Source organism: Mchenga conophoros, linkage group LG19 (assembly GCF_057382185.1).
Source record: "Mchenga conophoros isolate Kocher_MC1m ecotype Shallow Benthic linkage group LG19, M_conophoros_male_GT1.1, whole genome shotgun sequence".
Classification (NCBI taxonomy): Eukaryota; Metazoa; Chordata; class Actinopteri; order Cichliformes; family Cichlidae; genus Mchenga; species Mchenga conophoros.
The window spans coordinates 28,173,172-28,199,961 of NC_140544.1; the positions used below are offsets into that span (position 1 = coordinate 28,173,172).

Below are 26,790 nucleotides of genomic sequence, written 5' to 3' on the forward strand. Positions count from 1 at the left end.
CAAAGAAGAGCTTTGAATCTCCTTTAAGAAGCTTGGAGAATTATTTGTGAAGACTGTTTAAAGAAATTATTTGAAAGTTTTCCTCAAACTCAGCAGCTAATATTGGCTTTCAAGGTTATTAGTGAATTTAAAGGAAACTTTCTATGTATTTTTAACATGTTTTAATAAATCACAATGTCTTTTTTTTTCATTTTCCAGGCAGATTGTCATGGGCCTGAGTCTGTTGACTCAGGGTTGGGTATTAATTAACATTATCTTATGTTCTTGTTATTCAGGTTATGTATTCTGTTAAGATTTTCCTCGTTCTCAGGTTTTAGTTCTGTGCTCCCTATGTTTAACGTCCCTGCCCGTGTGTTCCCTCTGTTCTCTGTCAGTGTGGTGTCTCTGAGTTCTGTGTGCGTGTATTTCCTGTTTTACTTTGAAGGTCTGTGTCTGATGTCAGTGTATTCAGTTTGCGTTCTCCCTGTCTTGTCATGCTTCTTGGGTTCAGCTGTGTCTCCCTCCTGTGTGCTGTTTCCTTGTTTCCCTTTGTGTATATGAGTGTGTGTTCTCTAGTGTTTGTCGTGGGGTCTTTTGCTCATCATGCCCTGTGTTTCTCCCTGCATGTATGGTTTCGAGTTTGGTTTGTTAGGTTTTTCCCAGTTTAGGTTTTCTTAGTTCGGTCCTTGCCATCCTCGCCACACAGCCAGTGCCTGCATCTTGGGTCCTTCATTCATAACCCCGCACGTCTGCCACCGCAGCCGTGACATGGATTATAAAGAAATGAGAGGTAGCTCAAGACATTTGCAAATCACCTCATGTCAACAGATCTAATACGATTACATTCATCTTGTAACTTAACATAACCCTGATCCTGACCTTCAGGATTATCAGATCTTAAATCAGATTTGATTTAGGGCACTAGCCCCATTAACCTGCAGACCAACCTGCACTTTGGTTGTGTGGTAGTCTGACAGATCTCTAGTGTCGTATGTAATTTAGTGAAGCGTCATTTATCTAGCACATTCTAATGCTAAGTTACAAACAAACAAGCAATGCATTTTAGAAGCTTCTTGAAACAACCTAAAGATTCAGAAACACTGATGAATTTGGGAAGGTGATTGCAGAGGGTTGTTGCCTTTTGCTTTGCACTTGGAGTGGGTGATGGATGAAAGGCAGACATTTGAGGACTGGAGTGATTGAGAAGCAGAAAGAGGAACAACAAGATCAGAAATATAAAAAGCAGTAAGGCTGTGCAGTTCACTTAATCAACCAAATAATGTATTTTATTATCAATTTTAATGGAAACAAGTGTGTGTGTGTGTTTGGGGGGTGGAAGATCAGATGGGCAATAGTTGTAGTTGAGAGGCTACTAGCTGCATTTTGAAGCAACTGTAATCGATTTTGTGCACCTTGATTGAGGTACATACAGAGGGAATTGCAGTCATCCAGATGGGAAAACATGAAAGTATTTTAGGAATGAACAGTTTGACGTCCACAGAAAAGAAGACACATCTGATTTTAATGATATACTACCTCAGATTTGAAGGTAGATGTGCAGAATTATAGCTTAAATCCCGCTTTGTTGTTGGCAAAGTTTAAAAATGAAAGAAAGGTAAGTTTAAAAATCAGCAACTTCCTGGTGCTTACCAGGACTTTAGCTTGGACTGTTGGCCAATGAGCATTAAAATGCCTTTTTGAGGGCTTTTAAAGAAGAGAGCACATGGCATCATTGACAGTAATTTGCATTTCCTGTGTTTATTCTTATCTGTTATTGTGAGCAGCACATTTTTATAGTATGTAATGATTTATAATTATTTTAACAATGGTTATTATTCTCAGTTCATGTATTGTTCCCTATCCTGGAGCTATTTTCCTCCCACTCTAATGCACTTCCTACCTGCAGATCTATAGTGTCAGTGCCTTGAAAAACATTTTCTTCAAACTGACATTGATTGACAGCTTCATAAATGAAGAGAAAGGTACTTTTCACAGGTTTGAAGATGTAACTTGAACAACACAGAGGTTTGACCTTTGAACTGTCATCCTCTGGAGAGAAAGCTACAGTTAGTGCTACATGCTTGACTGACAGAAAGAAAGAAAGACAGAAAACTTAAACAGTGTATAAAGGAGATTTATAACTTGGATTTTGCAAACCCGTCAGTGTGTAAATGTAGGTTATAGATATTGGACTAATTCAAAGAAAAGGTGAAAGAAATTCTCTTTATAAGAGAAAAAAGCACAAAAACAAAGCTAATCATTTTCTTGACAGCCTTTCATTACTCCGGCTTTAATTTTCAACCTGCCTGTGACTTCAGTCGTTTTAGAAGTACGTGCTATCTGCCAATTCTGACTGATGTGGATGGATGGGTGCGTATTTCAAGCTGAATAATTCAGTGATTTACCCTAGCTTATATTTAAAACACAAGTGTCTGTATACAAAAGCCTGGTGTTTGTTCATTAAAGTTAACATCCTCTGCATGTTTGTATCACGTCTATGAGCATTTAATCTTTTTATTAGAAACACCTGATAAATATGCATGACACCTGTACTGTTATATTTAGATCACCAGGAGTAAGGACAGCTGTATTTGTTGTGTTAGCTACGATCTTATAGACAAAATAAATAAATAAATAACAACATATCGTCATCTACTGAAAATTAAAGTTGAATGACACTTTACAATTTCTAGGCTGCAGCCAATAATAATCTCAGCTGCAACTTTATTAAGTATGCTTACCACAACTAATGGAGCCTACTGTTTGACTGTACTGCAATTTGATATTTACAATGGCCTGCCCTTAATGATACAAATTGGAGTGGAGAAAATGACAGGAACACCTTTCTGTGGGATGCAATTCAGTTCAGCAGGGCCATCAGTCTGTGGGCTGACTTTGTCTCTCCACGTGAACTCTTTACTTGCAAACATCTAAGACTGCTCAAATGTGATTTGTCAATAGAACAAAACCTCCTAAAAGTGAAAGTCTTGCTCTTTGACTACAGACTCTCAAAATATTCAGATACACTCACTCACCATGTTGTTAGTTACACCTGTTAAACTACTCATTAACATAAACATTTAATCAGCTAATCACATGGCAGCAACTCAATAAGGCACGTAGACGTGACCTGCCAAACTTCAAACAGAGCGTCAGAATGGAGAAGAAAGCTGATTTAAATTACTTTGAATGTGGCATGGTTGCTGCTGCTTGTATTTCAGAAACTGCTGATCTACTCGAATTTTCCAACATAATGATCTCTAGGCTTTACAGAGAATCGTCTGAAAAAGAGAAAATATTCAACAAGCAGCAGTGTTCTGGGCAAAAAATGCTTTGTTGAGGTCAGAGGAGACTGACCAGACTGCTTCGAACTGTTATGAAGTAACCCAGTAACTTGTTCTAAACAAGGTATACAGAAGAGCTTCTTTGAATGCACAAATAAAATACTCGGGCAGATGGGCTACAACAGCAGAAGAGCACACTGTATGCCACTCCTATTAGCTAAAAATAGGAAAGCAGAAACACAAAACAGGCTGTAATAAAGACCAAAAATAAAACAGTAGCAGATCAGAAAACCATCTAATAAGATGAGTCTCAATTTCTGCTGTGACATTTGATGCTGGGGTCAAAATTTGATGTAACTAATGTGAAGGCATAGATCAACTTACCACGTGTCAACGGTTCGGGTTAGTGGTGGTGGGGTAATGGTGTGGGAGAGGTTTTCTTGGCACACTCTGGGCCCCCTAGTGTCAGCAGAGAATCGTTTAAATGCCACAGTCTACCTTTTTCTATGTCGTTCTGAAGTAAAGCCTTGTCATGCACTGCTGCTTTTTTGGTTACCCACTGACTTGTTTTCCATCACTTTAATCTGACAGGTACAAAACACTTGAAGATATTCTGGGTATATGCATTGTTTATTTTAATCCCCAAAAGTTTGAACAATCTTGAAACCTGAATAAATATTTACTCAAAATCAGCTGCTGGCAGGAGGTATTAATGATCTCATGGAGTAACTGTGAGTTATATAAAAAGGAATCAGTGATAGTGTGATGTTTGGCTGAGGGGTGAATCGCATGGCAGCAACTCACTGCATTTAGGCATGTACACATGGTCAAGACAACCTCCTGAAATTAAAACCAGGCATCAGAATGAGGAAGGAAGGTAGTTTAAGTGACTCTGAATGTGGCACGGTTGTTGGTACCAGACAGGCTGGTCTCAGAAACTGCTCATCTCTATCCTGCCTTGTATCAATACTGCAAGTTGCTTCTGGGGGTGTGGGGGATATCTTCACAACACATTTTAGACCACTCATGATCTACAGACTTTAAGTATTTCTATTGAACATGTGCATCCCTTTATTGCCACAGTGTACCCATCTTTTGATGGTTTCTTCTAGACAGGATAATGCACCAGAGCTCAAATAATCTCAAACTGCTTGCTCAAACATGTCATTGAATTCACTGTACTCAAATGGCCTCCACAGTCACCAGATCTCAGTCCAATAGAGGATTTTTGGGATGTGATGAAATGGGAGATTCTCACCATGGATGTGCAGCCAAAAAAAAAAAAATCTGCTGCAACTGCCACGATGAATTAAACCAGTTCTGAAGGCAAAACGGGGTCCAAACCGATACTAACAAGGTCTAGTAAGTAAAATCTTATATGTGTCTATTTACAACACCATAAACTCCAAACTTCCAAAATAACCATAAAGTTGGAAGGCTTATCTTTATAGCTAGTCTTCATGAATATAAGTAGGCTCTAGTATATGACTATTGCATTCGACTGCATTCATTTTATCTACAGATGTTCCCTTTTTGCTGTTTTTGACACTGTTCAGATAAAACTGAAATATGGAAAAATGTTTAATGATTTTCTGCGATGTTACTTCAATTATGCAATAATGTCCGCTTTATTTATTTTTTATTTGATTTTCTCAGGGTAAGGTTTTTAATCCTGGCGTGAGAAGCTGGTTCACAGAGTCCTTTCCATAAAAGTCTGTCTTGACATATGTGGGCAGAGTGAGCCTGAAAGCTTCTCTTGGACTCGGAGCCCTTTTGACTGGTGACTAACACGCAGTGAAAGGGAGCAGAGGCAGGGGAGGAGGGTTTGGAGGGAGGAGGGTTTGGGGCGGTTGTCGTCATTGGGAGCTGCAGCAGCATCAGCATCACCGGAATGAGTAACAGTGCGCAACTTGAGAAATAACTATAGTGTCTGGAGGAGCGCGCGTGTGACCGTTAATCGTTAACTTCACGAGCTGGGTTTCTCTTCAGCGTATTCATGAAGGCTTAAAAGGTGCCAACAAGGAAACCCCCAACACGGACTCTCTGTGGAGCTGCCGCCGAAGAAAGAGGAGCCATGGACTATATAAAAAACCACAACACTTATCTCCCCTTCTTCATTTTAATAAGTAAGTCACGCACTTTGACTCCAGTGAGTGTTTTGGTAAAACTTTTCCCGTCTTCTGTCTCCTTTTTGCGCTTACTTTGTGTTTTCTTTAAATGGTTGAATGGGCACATTTGGCAACAGTGTGCCACGTTAATTAGCCTTTCTGCAGCGTCGTGCCACTCACAGGGGCCACGGGGGAGAGTTGGTCCAGGGTTTAGACCGAGTCTATTGCAGTTTGATCCGATCATGAATCTTTGGCACAAAAACGCGCCGTCTCGCACACGTCCCAGCGGTGCTTCCACATCCACTCTGAGAAGCGACATCAGGCGAGGTGTCATTTTCTCTGGAGGCAACACTTGACGGAATTTGATTTACATTCATTTACACTGCAGCAGGACGACAAGACTTGGCAAGGAATGGGCTCTCGGAGCAGTTAATGGGGTTACATAATAATTGTATGCTGTTGGTTATACTGCTTATCTTAAATAAACAGAAGAAAATATGACATTTTTCTTTAGGCTTTAAGCAGATTAACCCAGATTTTGTTTTGTTAAACCTAGCTGAAAAAGGCAAATATCATTAAACAAAAAATGCCTGAATTTTTTTCCTTTCCCCCCCTTTTGTAGTATTTAGAAAATAAAAAAATAAAATCCATGAATCATTGTTTACTGGAAGAAAATCATGTTTGTTTGTGCTTCTTGCCTGCCAGATCCAATCAGGCTTAATTTCATATGAATAGAGTGAGTGTTTGTGACCAGCAGAGGCATGTCATGTGGTCAGGGAAATGATGGTGAACTCACTCACAGGGATCCACTAGAGCTGGCTTATTAGCATCACTGTAACTTCCTCTGGCTTTAAATCATCTCATGCAGCACAGTTAGTTCACTTTCTACATGCTAATGCTATTTTGAATGATCTGCTCATGCTTATTGAAAGCCAGATTTGTTATTAGTTCTTTAGAGGGGGGAGTTATTATTAGTACTACTGCTGGTAAGTGCTCATATATTTTGTTATGTTTCACACAGGTTGATGCAGCACCACATGTTTTCTCTTTCTGCTGAATAGCTGTATGTATCATATATGTTTAGCCAATCAACATGTACCTAAAGAGGGCTGTAGATAGCTTACTCCACTTGAAGCAACAACACCTTGTTTTTTTATTTGCAAGAAAAAGCCACATGCAGGAGCCCCTTCCCTTGGCTTTAGCAGCCACTGTGGCTGGATCAGTGTAAGTGGCTCTTACTGCAGTCACTCCAGTGACAGGAATGAGTCCAGGATGAGCTCCGCCAAAACTCACAGTATTATGTCAGATCCCCCTCCTCCCCTCTCTGTGCCTGAGGCACATCTAGCATGCATCCGACTCGTGAGGGATAGTCTTCTCATACCAGCGCGGCCAATATTTGATTTTCGCAACATTATCTATTCGCAGTATTCTCAAACTACATGTGGGGAGTTGGAGAGAGAATCTTTAACCATAATTATAGAAAGCCCATAAAAATTACAATTACACTCAAGTGGAAATGCAAAACAGATCAGCTGATACATATTTGACTGAAAATTGCTTTCTCTGCTGTGGCAAATACTGTGTGATCAAAGGGCGGATGTTATTAACCAGGTTGGTAGCACTGTCCTATTGTGTGCTTAGTGTTGATTAACATGATAAACTGTATAAATGATGGATGTGTGCGCTGTGAGGTCACCCATCGGTTTGTAGACGTCTCACTATTCTGTAAACATGTTTATCTCTTCTCTAAATTGGGGCATTTTATCAGCAGGGTCTAGGAGGCCATTTGAGGCCGGCTCAAGTGGCCGCTCAGTGAACTGTTTCTCATACTCCTGCATTGGTGTCTTTTCATCATATGTGTATTATTAAGATCCTATCATTATGTTATTTTTTTTAAACATCACTGTTAGAAAGTTATCTCTGGGATGCTGGGATGATAGCTCCCTCAGGACTTAAACTCCGGTCAGAGAGTGCGGCACAGAGAGTGATGTCCAGATATACTTTAGTGGAAGTTAACAGCAGCTCAACAGTACAGCAGTAGGCATACTTAACAAGTGTGGGAGGGGCGGACACACGTGTGATTCTGAATAACAAGAAACAAGGAGAAACAATTATCACATGTAAATATAACAATTATCACTTCCCAACATCACACCAATATAACGAACTGTAACACAAATAATGCCCGGAGGTGAATGCTATGACACAAGAAAGTCCCACAATCCCATTTGAACAGGCAGGAAACAAGAAGACCTGCATATCTCAGGCAACAGACAAGACCTAATGCCCCAAAATTAGGAAAAGTTGACAATTACATGGTCTTCAGTGCCCTCTAGTGGCTAAATAACCTAACTGCAGTGCACAGATCCAACCCGCAACAAAGGCTACGGTGGTAAGTCACATGCCTCTACCAATCTCGATAAATATCCTAGCCTAAACCCCCTGTAATTATCATCAAAGTACAAGTGGAAATGGACTCGTAGAATTGGAAGGATTTCGACTCACATTTGCACAGGAACGCACACGGCTGGAGATCGCTATTCACCCACACTCATGGAGAAAAGCATGCCTAGTGCTCCCCGGACTCGTGATACGGCAGGACCGTTGTAAAAGCATGTGACGTCATCACCGTAGCAAACAGTAAGAACAAAGTGGAACTTATCGGCAGACATTACCAGTGCACTTATAACTATGCAACTGAAATATAAGGAGACACAGCCGCCCCCAAATTTAAGTAGTAAATTTGCTCTTCAACCAAAAGTCTAAGCATCATTGGGTTTACAGTCCTCCTCATCCTCCCAGGCTGAGAGTCTGACTAATCTGGCAACAGGTTGAAGATATGTCTGTCCCTTGATTGTCACCTCAGCCGCTCTCACCTGACCATCTGGCCCTGGACAGGCCTTGACCACCTTTCCAATAGGCCACTGCGCTCGTGGTAGTTGTGAGTCAACCACCATAACCACTTGACCTGTGGTTAAGTTGTCAGTATCACCCTGCCATCTTTGTCTCCTCTGAAAATCAGGCAGATGGTGACGCAGGAAGTTGGAACAAAAATGGTCTGCCAGAATCTGACTATGGCGCCATCGCCATCTTCCCAGCATCTCACTCGAAGCATAAATCACCTGGGGGAGTGATGCATCTCGTCGCCCCATTAGCAATAAGTTGGGTGTGACTGGATCCGGATCCGCTACATCCGAAGAGACATAGCCGAGAGGCTTTGCATTAATGATCCCTTCCACCTCGACGAGCACAGTTTGCAAAACTGCCTCTGTGACCGTATTGCCTCCCAGCACCACTTGAAGAGCTGCCTTCACAGATCTTATCTCCCGTTCCCAAGTACCTCCAAAATGGGGGGAACCTGGTGGATTAAACCGGAACTCAATCCTCTGCTCCACCAGCTACTCTTTAATGGGGGCTTCAAGAGCTGAGAAACTAGACCACAGTTCGATCTCTCCTCCCCTGAAGTTGAACATTCAGATAGGATCTCATATGGCTTGCCCCGGCGTGCAATAAACAGACGCAGAGCCATGAGAAAGGCATCAGTATCTATGCTGTCCAACAGGTCAAGATGCACACAGCTCGTAGTCACGCATTTGAATATGATACCCCAACGCTTTTCGGTGCGCCGTCCTACTTTGATGTTGTAAGGACCGAAGCAGTCGACTCCAGTGGACCAAAAGTGGTTTGTATAGGCGCAGCCTCGCGGGGGGTAGATCTGCCATCCGAGGAATATTAGGACGGGCTCGACACCTTCAACACTCACCACAGCTGTGCTGGTGCCACTTGATTGCCTCCCTTCCTTGGAGAATCCAATATTTTCTCCTTATCTCCCCGAAGACTCGTTCTGGCCCAGGGTGCAACAGCTGCTCATCATATTCTCTGATCAGCAGTTTAGTCACCGGATGCTGCGGGTCAAGGACTATGGGGTGCATGGCATCCAAGTCCAAACCTTCTGCTCTTCTTAGTCTGCCCCCAACTCTTATCAGCCCAATAGCCGGGTCATCCTCCGGAGCGAGTGTTAGCAGGCGACTCTGCTTATGAATTGCCTTACCAGCAGCCAGGGCCTGTAATTCCTCAGGGAAGCTATCATTTTGAGCTTGTTTCAGGAGATGCAGCTCAGCAGCTGATGCATCTGTAGCAGTCATGACATGGTTTTCATGATCAGCAGCCTTAACCACTGCACTCCATTTGCCAAAATTGGAAATTGGCACCGTTAGCTGTGGACTGCATGTGGTGGTGGTTCCACAGAATGCTGTTGCTCTCAGCTCCCCATTGTCTTCTTGACCTTCACCTTCACGGAGAGTTGGCCAGGTATCAGGGTTCGTTAAAAGGAAAGGTGGGCCCTGAGTCCAACGGTTTGGTTGATTCAGCTCGAGAAGGGTTTTCCCTCGCGTGAGGTCACCAGCCGGATTGTCCTTGATGTTGACATATCTCCAACTTGACACCTCAGTAAGACCTTGTATTTCGGCAATCCTGGTACCAACAAAGACCTTATAGCGGCATGAATCGGATTGGATCCAGGTCAAAACTGTTGTTGAGTCACTCCATAGGGTGATGTCACTGGGTTGAAATGCCAGCTCGGTCTCGAGTACTCTAGCCAGTTGGGTTCCGGCAAGAGCTGCACATAACTCCAAACGTGGCATAGAAATCTGTTTCCGGGGGCTTACTCTTGACCTCGCCATCATGAATGCCACGTGGACGTCGCCTTGGGAGTCCTGTGTTCATAGATAGGCGGCGCTCCATAGGCTCTTTCGGAGGCATCACAAAATATGTGAGCCCCTCCACCTGGTCTCCCGGTGTCTGCTCTTGGTGGCACATAACATCTTGGTAATTCCACCTGTGGCAAGTACACTAGTTCCTTCTCCCACTGTGTCCATCTGTCTAGTAGGGCCGTAGAATGGATTTGTTTATCCCATCCAACTCCTGCCTTCCAAAGATCCTGAATTAAAACCTTCGCTCGAGTTGAGAAGGGTATGAGGTAGCCCAGAGGATCATACTGCGATGCCATCACCCGATAAACATTTCTCAGTGTGGGCAGAGAGTACTCCACAAATCGATGCCTGTATCCAAGGCGGTCAGTGAGACAGTTCCAACAAAGGACCAGAGCTGGTTCTTCTGGGTCTTGGCTGTGCTGGCCAAAGCTCTGTGCTGGCTGCTTTGACTTCCACTGGCAGGTGCTCCAACACCGATGAAACGTTACTGGCCCATTGCCTAATCTCGAATCCCCCTTTGGCAAGTAACTCCCGCATCCGATCTATGAGTGTCTTAGCCTCCTCTGCAGATTGGAGACTATGCAAACAGTTATCGACGTAGAAGGCCCTCTCCACCGTCATCTTCATTACATTGGCTGTTGTCCCTGACATGTCTTTGGAGGGCATAGGTGGCACAACAAGGACTGCATGTTGTACCAAAAGGCAGAACCTGCCACTCGTACACGCTTGGCTCCTCATCCTTCCTCATAGATCTCCATAGGAAGCGGAGCAGAGGTTTGTCCTCAGGCAGCAACTGAATTTGGTAGAACATTGCCTTGATGTCACCACTTATGGCCACAGTATGCTCCCTGAAGCGGAGGAGGACCCCAAGCAGTGAAGGTCCCAGAATTGGACCTGGAAGCAACTGGCTGTTGAGGCTTAGCCCATTATATTGATACGAGCAGTTGAATACAAGTCTAGCCTTGTTGTTGTGGTGAACTACATGGTGGGGTAGATACCATGACTCGCTCGAACAATCCACCTTCTCAGGTGATAGTTTCTCAACATAGCCTACCACCTCCAGTTTATGTACTTCCTGACAATAGGTTTCAGCCTGCCCTGGGTCTCTCGCTATCCGACGTTCAGTACTCCGTAACTTTTGTAGCAAGGCCAGCCTGGGTGCATAGAGGTGACGAATGTCTTTGCGACGGAGGAGGGGCGTTGCATGTCACTCCCTCCACCTGTACTCTGGTAGTGCGCTGCTCAAGAGCTTCAAGTGCTTTCTGATCTTCCTTAGAACGTGTCGCAGTCTTCACATTTGTGTATGGGAGTACATCCGCCTTCCACAATCGTTCTGCATGTTGAAGGAGATCATTGCTTGGGGACCCAGTAAAGAGACACTGTTGCTCTTCCACAGCGAACTGGGCTAAGTTAGCTGGACCCTGCAGAGCCCATCCAAGGCGGGTACAGACTGCCAATGGACCCCCAGGAGGGCCAGACCGTATAGGGTTCATTGGGATAAGCAGATGAGGGAAGTCTGAGCCAATAAGGACTAAAGGCTGCACCCTGTCGATAGGGGAAAGTGGGAGTCCCCGCAGGTGCGCATATTTTTGCATGAGTGCCTGGATAAGGTCGTCGGACAGGGTCGTCTGGGGCCCCCGTACTGCAGACGACCCTGTTCGACACACAGCCCTGAGTCCTCACATACCGACCACAGTATGTGAGGACTCAGGGCTGTGTGTCGGACAGGGTCGTCTGCAGTACGGGGGCCCCACAGGGAACGGTTCTGGCTCCGTTCCTCTTCACCATCTACACTGCAGACTTCTCCCACAATTCCACCCAGTGCTTCCTGCAGAAGTTCTCTGATGACTCTGCAATAGTCGGCCTCATCACTGATGGGGACGACAAGGAGTACAGAGGTCTGACCCAAGACTTTGTGGACTGGTGCCAGCTGAACTACCTCCAGATCAACGCCAGTAAAACCAAGGAACTGGTGGTAGACTTCCGCAGGCACAAGCATTCTCCACTGCAACCACTGAACATCCAAGGTATGGACATTGAGGCTGTGGACAGCTACAGGTACCTTGGTGTTCATCTGAACAATAGACTGGACTGGACTCATAACTCAGACGCCCTCTACAGGAAAGGGCAGAGCAGGCTGTACCTGCTGCGGAGACTCAGGTCGTTTGGAGTGGAGGGCCCACTCCTGAAGACCTTCTATGACTCTGTTGTGGCTTCTGCTATCTTTTATGGCGTGGTCTGCTGGGGCGGCAGCATCTCTGCTGGGGACAGGAAGAGACTGAACAGGGTGATCCGAAGGGCCAGCTCTGTTCTAGGATGCCCTCTGGACCCAGTGGAGGTGGTGAGTGACAGGAGAACGGCGGCTAAGCTGTCATCCCTGATGGACAACATCTCCCACCCCATGCAGCAGACTGTGACAGCACTGAGCAGCTCCTTCAGTGGGAGACTGCGGCACCCACGGTGTGGGACGGAGAGATTTCGCAGGTCTTTCCTCCCCACTGCTGTCAGACTCCATAATAAAGACTTTAACTGATCAAGCACACACATCCATACATATGCAATAATACTAAGTGCAATAATCCTTTCTGTCATCGTTGTATTTTTACTCAGTTGTATATAGTATTTGTATTTGTATTCTATTTTTATCTTATTGTATATTTATTTTATTTTATTCTACTGTATATAGTATTTTATTTTATTCTATTCTGTACAGTTGTGTACTGTATTTATTCTTATTGTATTCTAATTTTTGCCTCATAACTTTTGCACTGTCCACTTCCTGCTGTGACAAAACAAATTTCCCAAGTGTGGGACTAATAAAGGTTATCTTATCTTATCTTATCTTATCTTATCTTATCTTATCTTATCTTATCTTATCTTATCTTATCTTATCTTATCTTATCTTATCTTATAACTGGATAACTGTGCTCAGAGAGGCCCAGTTTGTCAGCAGTGAAGGCATGATGGATGTGGTATCTCACTTTAGGATTATGGGTAGGGGAAATCTCAAAGGAGACCGAGGCCCCTTGGAGGTGAATCACATCCTGACGAACAGTTCTTAATGGAAGTGTCTCGGCTTCCTTCCCTAGATTGAGGTGCTGCACAGCTGGTGGTAGGATGATGGATCGTTCAGAACAGTCATCTAGTACAGCAAAGGTCTCTAATGAATACTCAGCATTGTACAGATACACCTTCACAACCTTTAGCAGGACCTTATGAGCACGGTTTGGGTGATCAATGTGGATGGTGGACGTATCTGGGGCAGTGCCAACCATCAGGACTTTCCTGGGCTCCTGTTGGCAAATTTCATGCAGCACTGTAAGCACTATTGGGCCCAGTAGGCCGAAGGAAAAGATTGGATTCTTTTTGCAACACTCATAAAAACACATTTTCAGTGCAGTCTTTTTAAAAGAGGCTTATCTTTGTCAATTTCTTTTAATTAATACTGTTAATTAAATTCCTATTATTTAAAAGATGTATACGGTAATATGTACAAAAGTCTTGAGCCGCTCATCAAATCAAATTATATTTTGCTTCCATCAGTCATTCTTGACATTTTCTGAAAAGTGGTCTTGAGCAAAAGTTCTCCAGGTTTTCTGAAGGTCCTTCTTAGTACTTTTTCACTCATTTTCAGTTGAGTCTGGTACCAGATCAACTTCAGAGATTTTATCTCCCTGTTTGTTAAGCCACTTAACACTGACCTATGAATCAATTGCATTTAAAAAGAAAGCAACTAACTTAAATAATGAGTTCATGTTTGTCCCTTTTTCACAAGCTTGTCACAAAATTACATATCATGTTCTCGTTTCTTTAGTTGAGTCTCTCAAAAAAGCCAAAGATAGATCTGGAAAGCACCTGATTGGCCAGTGCCAACACCGCCAATGCAGTAAAAGCATACCTGGGTAGAAAACACCCAGTCATAGATTGGCCTCCCCAGAGTCTGGATCTCAAAATTGTTTAACCCAATGATTTTGACAGAGAACAGAACAAAAGGCAGCCAACATCCAAAGAAGAGCTTTGGGATGTCCTTCAAGAAGCCTGGAAGACTTTTCCTGTAGACTCCATAAAGAAATTATAAGAAAGTTTAATAGAGTTCAGGCTGTGTTAAAGAATAAAGATGGTCATACTAAATATTGAGTTTTAAACTTGTTGAGAGTCTTATCTCTTTTTGCCTTATATACTGTGTTTCCATCTAAGTTTGCACAGGGTTCAGTAAATCACCTGTTTATCTTGTTCCTTGCAAATCAGATACAAGGTGTCTCGAGACTTTAGCGCAGTACCGTATATATGTTTATCCTCGGCCCTCTGATAAACCCAGCCTCTCGCCCTGCGACTGCTTGGATAGGCTCTTGTCCCTGCATGACAATGAAGTGGATAAGTGGTAAAGAAGAAAGATGGACAGATGAAATTTCTCCTTCACCCCACAGAAAGATTTAAACACACAGACTTTGCTTTAACACAGTGGAACGTGAAAATATATAAAGGAGATGGCTTTAAAATAGGATTGTACAACAGAAACAGTTACTGTTATCCAAGTTTCATAATCTTACCTTCTCCTCATGTCTAAGAGTTGTGCCAAAATTGCATTTTTCGAAATGGCACAGGAAGAAGCAGAGACAAAAGCCAACTATCCCTTTAGTATTAGGAGAAAGTGATTCTTGTCACACTGATTCAATCAATCACTTCTTTTTATCAATTAACCGAATGCCACTGGGGATTTCCTGAAAAAATGTGAATTGGCAAGAATGCGTTTTATCATGAAAGAATTTAAAATATGCAAAAATATAAAGTACAAAGAGTCAAATTCCGATCGTGCTTTCTTTCTGCCGTATGACCATTTTGAGTAGTTTACCCTGTTTCTGCTTCCAGTAACAGAGGCCAAATTGACTGTATCCTCAGATTTCAGCTTGTGCTTTGATCACACTTTAGCTTTTATAGTTATTCACGATATCTGCTAATTAAAACTAAATGGGATTGCTTATGCATACTATTCTATTGGGACTCTAAGGTAAATACAATGGAAGTGTGACTGCAGTGAATGCGTGAAGCTTCCTGACTCAATATGTGGTTAACTGCTGGATCTGATTTTGATTGTGAATTTCAAACAGTGCTAACACGCAGTCTGTGTGTGTGTGTGTGTGTGTGTGTGTGTGTGTGTGTGTGTGTGTGTGTGTGTGTGTGTGTGTGTGTGTGTGTGTGTGTGTGAGGCTTTAATGATAGTTCCAATCACCTGTGTTTATTTTATGCGTCTCGGTCCCCATGTGTCTCTGTGAATGTTAAAAGACGACCGATCTGATCTGCACTTAATCAACAAAGTTTGAATGCAATTGCACGCAATGTTCCCTTCGCTCGTTCACATACAAAGCATGTCAGTTCAACATTGGAGTGACTATTATTATATATAGAAAAACCAAACTCACCTCCAGAATTTACCTGCTGTTTAATGTGGCATTAATGGTAAAGAAGACAACTTTTTTGGCGAGATCAAATTTAAAAAAATGAAAGGTTGACCCAAGATGAGCAAATTTAAGGCATAAACTGGTAAGTCCAAGTTTTAAACTTGCTGAGGAGCTATGTGTTTATATTTCAGGAACTTGGTGTGAGGATTTGTTGTATTTATATGATCACTCTGTTCACTCTGTTTTAAGAAGTGCAAACTGTATCATTTGCATATGCAAGTTGTTCTCACTTTCCTCTTCAAAACATCTCATTTCCTCAGTCTTTCTCCTTTCTGAAGTTGTCTGGCAGGCTTTGGCATCGACCTCATGTTTTAGAACTCCATCTGTCTTTTTATCTTGGATGCTCTGTGTCCTTGTAGTGAAGTTGCTGGTCTAATGTCTATTGCTCAGGTGTAGTTCGAGGGTAATGATCTTTTTCCACTGCTGGCAAAAAGAGGAAGGGATAGAGGATCAAAGCTGACCTCGGGGGCTTCCCTCTTCTGGCTGGCTAACAGATAGATGAGTAGCCAGCTGTGTGTCGCCCATGTTCAAGGGCGACTTTGGGTTGGGACAAAGCCAAACCCTTTTTTCCATAAAAAAAGTTTTTTTTAAAGAAGGTTGTTAAAATAGTCCAGAGATACAATTAGGCAGAAACATGATATGAAACTGACCTTTGGCAAGATATTCAAAATGAGTGAGATTTTAGACTTGGCAAACATTTCAAGCGTCTAAGTTAGGTTTTTTGTTTTCTTGCTTAATACTGTAATTCAGAGCCTCAGATAAATGAAAATGATTAATAGCCTGCAACTAACTGTTTTTTTCATGATTTATGACTGTGACCCACAATGACCCAATGTGACAAGTTCTAAAGTAGGAAAAGAGGAAAAAACAAGTTAGACAGCATAAATATTTTTTTTATCAGCCAAAATAACATGTTTTGCATTTGTAATGCGAAAACCGGTGCTAACCTTTGATTTCAGCTCATTTTTTTTCAGTGAATAGCACCAATTGCGGGTGTTTATGGGTTTCCTTACGTGAACTGTTCACTTCAGGTAACTGAGCAGTGTTTTTGTTGGACTAAGTTCAGGGATGCAACAATCCAGCGTTTGTAATAGTAGGTGAAATACCCCCAAGCTGCCCCTATTAGCATTGGGTGACCATATTTTGATCTCCAAAAAAGAGGACACTTGGTCCAGTCATGAAGAACTTTAATAATACTGTTTGCTTAAAGAAAATTTTAACATATTTAAACAATGCCTTCTCTGTGCGGTTAATGAATGGTGAAACAAAAATGTCATATAGGCTTTTACAAGTCAACAAGGGCAAAAAATAACTTAAAAACCTAATACTGGTACAGAGATAAGGCCTCATCTGTATAAGAAAAATTACCACTACTGGGACGGTACGAGGGACGTACATCACACATATGGGTCCTCTGTAGGAAAACCCGGACATTTTCATCAATCTCGAAAATCCACCCGGATGCCCCGGACAGAACGTGAAAAGTGGACATGTCCAGGGAAAAGAGGACGGTTGGTCACCCTATATTAGCATCCCTCATGCTACGTTAGCTCTTCTGCTAGCAAGTGCTACATGTTGTAAGCAATATAAAACTGAATTAAAGTGGATGAGTCATGTTACCAGTCTTGCTTTTCAAATGAGGATTTAGCAGATACACTAGGAAATATTGTATCAGTGCATTCATAGTTAAGGCCACTCCAAAAACATTGTCTTTATTCTTTGCTAGGGTTAGTGTCAGTGTTCAGGGCTACTGTCACTGCATGAGCCACTGTCCTCTGGGACATTGATGGGTGTTTTTTTAGAATTCACTCATTGTTTTTATAATTCCAAATTGCTTCATGAATGAATATTTATAGGACCGACAGCGATACTGATATTTGATACTTTATATACTTCCAGAGAACTCTCCTTGTTCGTGCCATTACACACTTCCGTGAACATGTGTCCTAATTAGCAGTCTTTGATAAATCCTTGTTCTTTAAATAAAAACAGACCACTCTCTCAGGCCCTTATTTTCATCCCAGTGATTGAAAACACCTTCTCATACTTTTCCTACCATATCGTATTATTTTCCTCAATAAATAACGACTGAGTATAATTTGTTTCATTACTGTTTTTATGACTTCAACTCAGTGGAAATCATAGGTCATATTTATGCAGAGTTGGAGAAAATCCCTAAGGGCTAATAAGTTGTTCCTGCAATTGTAAACCATCAAAAAAGAACTGATAAGTACCCGTGTCAGTTTCTGAGATCTCCAGAGATGTCCTGTATGTCAACAGCAGCCCGATACTCAAAGAGGGTTCAGAAATATTTTATTACAATGGAAATCTTTAGTATCCCAGAGGTGAAGGGTAATAAGTTTTGAAGTCTGACACACTGCAATTTTATTTTATTTTAAATAAAAAATAAACTTAGAATAAACAGATTCTCTTGAGTTCTACAAATATTGTCACATTTGACCTCTAGGGAGCGCCTACTCAACTGCTGTCTGCAAATAGAGTGGGTCGTCTCAAAGTCAAGGCTTTTCACCTTTTCCTCTCAGTTGAAGCTGGCAGCACAGTGAATTTCATTGAAAAGTTTAACAATTTTTCACAGGCCACAACTTTTTCAGTCTTTACCAGAACTTACACCGATAGGCTAAAGATAATATCTGCTGATATTTTTGAAGGTTATAAAAAGAAGAACACACATAAATAAATCACACCCAAACGATGAGAAGTTTCTCTTGTTATGATTTATGAGTATGTGTTTAAAAAAATGTAAATATGCAGATGGTCATAAACAATCTGACAAAAATGAGCGAAGTTTAAATATATTCACTTCTCACTCCTCATAAAGCAAGGCACCTAATAAATCCTGTGGGTGTTTACTTCTGGAAGAAGTGTTGAGTTTTCCAAATTAAACTTTTTGCTCTTAAAGCCCAAATAGCGTGTTCCAGACGCTGGTGGATCATAATTAGCTCTAAAAACTCTGGAACTCTAAAAAAAAAAAAAAAAGGATAAAACTGCAACAAGATGGGAAGGTGAATACTCTCATTGCAAGACTATTTTGTGTCAATCTGAAATTGAATGATGAGTTGTGGTTTTTAAGAATGTAACTGATGGCACGTCAGTTTTTTGCACTTTAGTCAGCAACAAACTCTAAGATGATCTGTGTGTCTGAAGATGAAGTCTGCAAAAATGATTGAGGAAAACAAGGCATTATGCCAGAGAACATACTTGCATCCATAAGTAGCCCTTAGTATTAGGCCCTTAAAATATTTTCCAGAAATATTTATGAGGACTCAGACATCTATTAAATGCATATAGCATTTTATAGAGACATTTGTTAAGTATTTCTATATATCTTTTAACTGTAAATTGGGGTAGGCAAAAAAAGGCAAAAAAAACAATATTAAAAGAATTAATGTCCATGACAACAACGACCATTTCCCACAATAACCGTGGCTCAAAAGTTGGCTGTTCGCCTTGTAATCGGAAGGTTGCCGGTTCGAGCCCCGGCTCGGACAGTCTCGGTCGTTGTGTCCTTGGGCAAGACACTGCACCTACTGGTGATGGCCAGAGGGGCCAATAGCGATATGGCAGCCTTGCTTCTGTCAGTCTGCCCCAGGGCAGCTGTGGCTACAACTGTAGCTTACCTCCACCAGTGTGTGTGAATGACTAGTGGAGTTGGAAAGGGCTTCGAAAAGCGCTATATATATATGCAATCCATTATTGTTACTAATCCAGCCATCTATCCATCCATGCATTCATTCTCTTCTGCTCCTCCAATTCAGGGTTGTGAAGGGGTTAGACCCCATCCCAGCTGCCATAGGGCAGAATAATCCCCAGAATAAATTAATCAATATTGTGGACCACTTTAAGGGGGATCACAGCAGGAACTCTAGTTATAATCAATCCTTCGAAACAATCTCCTCAGCAGCCTCCTGCAGCTTATCAGGTGGGACACCGAGTCATGCCCAAGCCAGCCGAAAAACAATCTCTTCAGTGTGTGTTAGGTTGGCCCAAGGTCCGCTCCCAGTAGGACATGCCTCACCTAAGAGGCATTCAGGAGGCACCCTAGTCAGATGCCTGAACCAAGTCAGCTGTCTCCATTCAATGTGGAGGCGTAGCGACTTTATTCTGAGTCCTTCCCCAATGATTGAGCCATTCACCCTATCTCTAAGGTTGAGGACAGACACGTGATGCTGTTTGTGTGCACAGTCTCATTCTTTGGGTCACTCCCCACACCCTGTTGCCATAGATGAAGGAAAGAATAGGAATAATCTGTGTAATAAGATTCCTGAACGCTTTGGAGCAGCAACTCATTTCCAACCTGGAAATGAGATGGACACATCATCCTTTTTTGACTGAGGTTTTCAGACTTGGGGATTCTAATTATCATCCCAGCTGCTTTACACTTACCCTCACACTGCCTTCATTTGATGAAGCCTGTAGAATTACATCACCTGCAATTGTTCATCTGTACCTAGAAATTCTATCTATAAAAATTATGAACAGAATCAACAACAACTGACAACCCTGGTGGAGTCCAACATGCTCTGCAAACCAGTCTGATATACTACTAACAGTGTGAAGCAGGCTCTTTCTACAGGGACAGAGCCTGCAAAAACAGGTCTGATAACCAAACTCCCAAAGCTTCCCTAACAGGACACTCCTTGAGGTGTGGTAAGCACTCCTTCTACAGGTCCACAAAACACATGTGGAGTAGTTGGATAAATTCCCACGCACTCCCAGATGTCTACAAGAGAATGGAGAGCTGTTCAAGTCTTCCAGAACCAGGACAAAACCGCACATCCATCAATAACATATATTTGTGTTGGTGCCGTGCTTCATTAATGCCTTTGTTGTATTCATTTTGCAACATCTAAGCACAGCTTTGTGTTTCTTCACTAATATGACTCAGAGTTCACCCCAGTTTGGCTTCAGGCATTTAAATGTTTCACATTTCCTCAAAGACACACAGGAGAAGGTCGGCATTTAATAAGGATATTAATATGTCAGAAAGGGTTTTGATGTCTGTTCTGCAGAATGATTGGGTAGCAGCTGAGATCCAGACTGCCTTTATTCTCTTTTTCTGTATATACTAACAGAGTTATTGTGGTTTTCTGGTTTTTCTGGTGCTCATTTAGGAGCAAACAACAAACAACACATTCTTACAGGAAACCCTAAATGCATTTAGCCTTGTGCAATAGGAAGAAATGTCGCTTCAACAAACTGTCAGACGGAATCAGTCTTAAATCACTGGGCAGCAGATATTCAGGTTCGCTAAAGCAAAGTGATTCAGTGAGTCATACAGTGATTTTTTTCTTTTAAAAAAAGGGTCTAATTTATGCCTTTAATGCTGAACTGAGACACTGCTGTTTGATCTCAGGGAAGAAATGTCAGCTTACTGGCCCATTCAGACTGGGTGGGAGTTGAACTTTGTGGTTTGAGATGAGAAGGTCCTGCTTCAGTCCCCTCGGACCCCCCGGGGTTTTATCCTGACAGATGTCGAAGCGACCAGTTCGGACACTGTCAGCTGCTCACGTGTTCTTGGTGCTGATCTGTGTATTAAACCTTCCGAATAAACATATGCATGTTTTTTTATCGGATGTGTTTCTGCGTTAGTTGTGAAAGCATTTCAAAAGGTGCAGCTTTGCTTTGAAGGCAGACGGTCTCTGTTTGTAGTTTGTGCCACACTCTTCAGTTTCATTAACTCACTAATTAGCGAGGAGTTGGTGAGGAACTTGCAAAACAAGTCAGTGTCTTCCATACAAACTACCTCTGACCTCTGCAACCATAAGGAGGTTTCCAGTGAAACGCGGTATACTTCTTTCCAGACAATTTCTAAGAGCGACAGCAAGCAACCTCCTACGCCCACTTGCATTTGATCGGGGACTTTTCCCTAGTGACTGGTGGTTATCAGAGGGTTACTGACCATCGTCTAGGTGTGCATGACAGGAGAATAAAGATTAAATGAGATAAAATAAGTAACAATATCTAGTGTTTGTTGCTGGCCAGCTGGGACACACGAGGTCTATGAGAGATTTTATCTCATATCAGCTAATTGTGAAGTAAAAAAGTATATAGGCTACATATAGGCTAAAGGGAACGTAGTGTGTAGAGTTCAAAAATGGTAATCTTCTGAAAAAAAAAAAACTGTGTCAGTAATTGTTTACACAACTGAAACTACTAAGTCAAGGCTAGAGAACTTCACCTCGTTTTTGCTATCATAGCTTAATGCCACCCCCACCAAGCTAAAGCCAGATAAATGTCTATTTTCTTGAGACCACCTTGTGGCTTAATGTATTTGGATAAGTCAGCAGTGTGAATAAATAACCCACCAGTCCATTTGAAACTAACGCAATAAACCAGATTTTGGTTTGGATTGTGCAGTTTTTATTTAATTTGCGTGATGAATTGTGTATTGCGGGCTACAAAAATGTATAGATGGCATATTTTTCTTCTTCTATATGAACACCGTTTGAGATGTATGTAAAGAAGAAGGGCTTTTGGCATACTCTGACAAGAATGAAAATGTATTTGCGAAAACATAACTCGTGTTAACGTAGTGAGAGCTTTTTACTGTCCCCATCATCAAGCTTTTATTCAGTTGATTTTCCGTCAAACTCCCATGTCCTTTTCCCACCTCAGCTAAACTGTGCCAAGCCACCTTGAATTGAAATTCTTATTAGCTTGTGTCTATGCTGCTTTTAAGCTTTGTATTCATAATCGGGAAGGAAAAAACAGAAAATTGCATGTTGCGTTAAAATCTCTGTTTTGTTGAAAAGGGACTTTCTGGGAAGAAGCTGCATATCTCACACGATAGGCCAGTTAAATGAAGTCATGCTGCAGCCAATTAAATCATAAATTGAGTTATGGGTCTTAACTCCTAAATGCCAAAGGCTGATTCACTGCACATGAATGGGTCCTCAGAAGTCTGTGTGGATGCTGGCAAGACGTTCAAGCTCAGCAAAGGTGTGCATATTTTGACTTGGACATGTACAATCATCCATCTGTCTAGTTTTTATAAAAAATAAATATATATATATAATAGAGGCTCTATTATATTATATAATGGAGACGACCTCTCCATTTGCTGAGACACAGAGGTAGAGTTGAATCCAGAAGGTCTTTGGTTGCGATTTCCATCGACACAAATGCAGTCCTGATCATTAAAGCCTGCTGGGTGAACATGGGTTAAGGTACTGGTGTGTATATATATTTTAAAAAAGAGAAAGAAGATATTTCCATTTTTTATTCACTTCAAGTGACTAATAATTTTCCCCAGACCCATAAATTCATAACTGTTTAATTGCATTAAGGTGAAATTTTGGGTAAATGTGTTTTTTTTTTCTTTCTCTTTGTTCTGACCTGAGAAAGCCCCTTACTTTAAGTCTTCATTGTCTAAAAGCAAAAAGGTGTTTGGAGAACAAACAGTGTTTTGTAATGTTCAGTATGAAGATGAATTTTCTTTTTAAGCCAGGGACAGCATAACTTGATTTTCTAGTGTGTTCTTTCAGGGAGCTGCCTCATTTGTCAGTTTTTTCTCATAACCTTGCCAGTGAATACTTTTTTCCCATGTTTTTTTTTGGTATCTCCACCTCTGAAGTCTTTCGGCTTTTTAAAGTTGCTTCTTGTGCAAGATCCAGACGAACTGTCACAAGACTTTGCTTTTTTTTCTAAAGTTTTACACCTTGAGAGAGTGGAAATAAGCAGAAGTGACATCAGAAGTGCTGAATCCAAATTTTCTTGATAAAAAGTTGCTGAGTTTTGTCATTGGATACTTAATGCTTTCCTTATTTAAACAAATAAGATTCAGTTTGTTTTTGTACATCTCTCGTTTTCATCTGATAATTTGCGTCTCTAATATGAGGGTAAAATCAGGTCTGCATGTACCATTTTGACATAATCACACGAAAACTATCAATTCGCCTTCAGTTCAGTTCAGTTTTATTTATATAGTGGAAAGAATCAAAACAGCGGTCTTCTCAACCTGTTTGGTAAAGACCCTACAATAACACAAAGAAAAGCCCAATAATCCCAAGACCTCCCATGAACAAGCACTTCTACAGGCACTTAAAAAGCAAATCACAGGTATAAATAGTAAAATCAACTGGAAGCACTCAGAGAGCGCAAACCTCCACAAAAGCAGCTCACTCTCTTGTGGTATTTACTTTTAAGGGAATAGTATTGTATTTTGTATATACTCATTTTATTTTCTTTGATCTTTTTAAACATACCGTAAGAAGTTTGTAGTGCTGTAATACTCAGATAAGGGTTAGCCTGACAGGTGTTTACTTTGATTACGCAAACATTATGTAGACGTAGGTAATGGGTAACAGATTTGTCAACAACTGGATACAAATAACTTGAGCTTATTATGTAATATTGAACTAGAGCATATTTCTAACTAACCAAGCAGCTCATTCTCTTTCTCTTAACAATACTTTTTTAAATGATCGATGACTTTATTGGGGTCAATTTTAAAGAAAGGTCAGAGGTCAAACGTGACATGATATTTGAATGCAAACTATAATGTCAAATGTAGTATCCCCATATACCAGTATCATTTGCTAAATGTTGCTAATACAAATAAAGGGAGGAGAATTTTGAACATAGTTTTAAAGATAAAAGACATTTTATGAAAGTTTGACTTTATTTGACCTTAAAGAAGAGGTCAGAGGTCCAAAGTAATGGGATACTTAGAATCACTACCTACATCCCTAAATGTTCTCAATACAAACAATGGCAGTAAATATCTCTATATAGCATTATAATCACTTTGACCTTCTGTTCAGTCTGTTGACCTTAAAGAAGAGGAGGTCAGAGATCAAATGTCACATGTTATTTCAGATCTTTATCTTTATATGATACTTGTATGTTGACAATACCCACCACGCTTGTAAGTTATAGGACTTTTTGACAATTTTTGACAAATAAACCATTAAGTTGACTTTGAAGACCTTGGTGGGTGCAAGCCCATTTTTGATGGATTGTCAACACGACCCCACTCTGCACCCCTACAAAGTTTTATTCGGATACATTCAAAACTTTTCGAGCTCTTGCATTTACAGACAGAATGACACGCAGGCAAACCCTACCAAAAATATACCTGCCTTTGTGGAGGTAATGATGAGCTGCTTTGGGTTCAGTATCGTGGTGTCATTTGTATGCAGTCTCACTCACGAGGTTTCCACCCTAGTGTTGTTAAAATTTTAAAAATAAAATTCCAGGAAAAAAAACTGCAACAGAAAAATTAAGGAAGATGATTTTTTTTTAAATCCAGTGACTCTCAGTTACTCTGCAAACAAGAGTAAGTTTCCCATTTAAAACATTATTGTTGCTTCTATTGCTGCCACCTGTGCAAACATTAAAAGATATCTATCTGCTTTCCATATGAGCAAAGGGGAAACAAAGTCCACAGTCGCTGTTGTGGACAAAACTGGATTCCTCAGTTCATACGAAACTAATGTGATTCTTTGGATTGCCCTTTTTATTTGGCTAACTTGACAGCTGAAGTCTCTTATCCTATCAGATACACTTGTCAAATAAAAATTTGCACACAAAAAAATGAGACCTGTGGATTTCTTCCATACTGAAAGTGCAATAAGACCAGATATTTCCCTGCTTCATATTTTGGATAGTCACCGTCTCACATTTTCTGACATATTACCACAGCAATGCATATCATTTAGACACAAGCAGAACCAAAGCTTGACAGGCCTGTCATGCATAGCAAGCAAACACTTTTTAGAGAAAGGGAACACTGTGGGAATATTTTCTGGTGGATTCTGACATGCTTTCGGTTAATATTCTTAAATCAGCAAACGCTGCGTTGACACATTTCCAACCTTAGAGTTTCAACAGGGAATTTACTGGCAAACGGTTGAGCTGAAACCTACAATGAAAAGATTTAAAACAAAATGACTTGAGTAAGAAAATGTGCAGGTTTGGGTACAGAACTGTGCAAAAGTCTTGAGCCGCAACCTATTTCTCTATATTTTGCTAGGAAAATGCAAAATGTGAATCCATTTCATGTTTAAAAGCTGGAATATTCATGTTGTACTGTATGCATTTAAAAAAAACACATTACACCGTATTGTACACAGTAGCACTGTATTTTTTTCTGATGCTTCAATATTCACCTGACTATTCAATAAATGGGAGCACAACCCTGAATGAAAGCCAGCAATTTGCTTCAATTTCCAGTAGTGATGACGGCTGTCCGCAGCTGTTCCCCATATGTCTACTTTTTTATTTGGATACACGAAACCTAAAGACATTAAGAACAATTTCAGGGCCCTGAGTGAATTTTAATTTGCCTCTGCATGTCTAATACCTCTTCTTTCTAATGGCTTTGTGGATGACTGACATAAAATTAAAGTAGATTTATGGTTCAGGATCGTGCTGGTATGTACAAATGGTTTCCAAATATGTGTTTGTGTGTGTGCATGGAGCTAAATAGATGAGGTTTTGGGAGGAGATAGCAGCATTTTGCTTCTTTTGGACAAGCTTCCAAGAACAGTCTGTAAGGGGCAAAGAAAAGATCCGAGAAATCTTTTTCTTGGTAACTTGATGGTTAATGACATTCGACGCATTAAGTGGTAAGTGGCGACCTGGCATCAGACGGGAAGACAAAGTAAATTTTTATAGACTCAATTTTGATTTCTGTTGCTTTGTTCATTTCCTGTAACTTCTAATTAGGGCCACAGTCGCATCATAAGCCAGATATTGCATGAGTAACGCGCTCTGTGATAGTTTCATTAAATTGAGTTGCTTGTCTGTAAGGAAGAAATTAAAGCACTGATAGCCGGAGGTGGTAGATTAAAGAAATGGATGGGGAAAACAACATTAACCATTCGTGTCTGTTTGTTTTTTTGTGGGGGTTTTTTTTGTTGTTTTTTTTTAAAGAATTTAAACTTGAACCTTTCTGGTTTATGATGAAATATGTCATGTGGTTTGTTTGTAGCATCTGGTTAAGCAAGGGAAAACTTGGGGGATGTTTTGAAGCAATGTTAGCAAAAGTACGCCAAAGTTTAAGTTGCGAAAGTGGTGATGGCTTCCACCGAGTGGGGTTAAGAACATTTCATGTTGTTCTTTGTCACACGTGAAAGAAAACTAAATAGCGATTTAGACTCTAGGTATGATTAGAGCAGCACTTTAAAGCTTTTTTCAACCATTCATACACAATATAATCAGAAGGGAGAGCATGCTCTGCCAAGGTAAATGGACTGCATTCAAACAGCGCTCTTCTAGACTTATT

General features: G+C 41.1%; 1 protein-coding gene across 1 annotated transcript in view; it reads left to right on the forward strand.

The window, feature by feature from the left end:
* Positions 1-5,176: 5,176 nt before the first annotated feature.
* Positions 5,177-26,790, forward strand: part of ltk (leukocyte receptor tyrosine kinase) — a 67,873-nt gene continuing 46,259 nt past the window's right edge. The window contains exon 1 of the mRNA XM_085256721.1: positions 5,177-5,389. Within this exon, the coding sequence (XP_085112847.1) occupies positions 5,338-5,389 (52 nt within the window). The 5' untranslated portion in view covers positions 5,177-5,337. The remainder of the gene's footprint in view (positions 5,390-26,790) is intronic.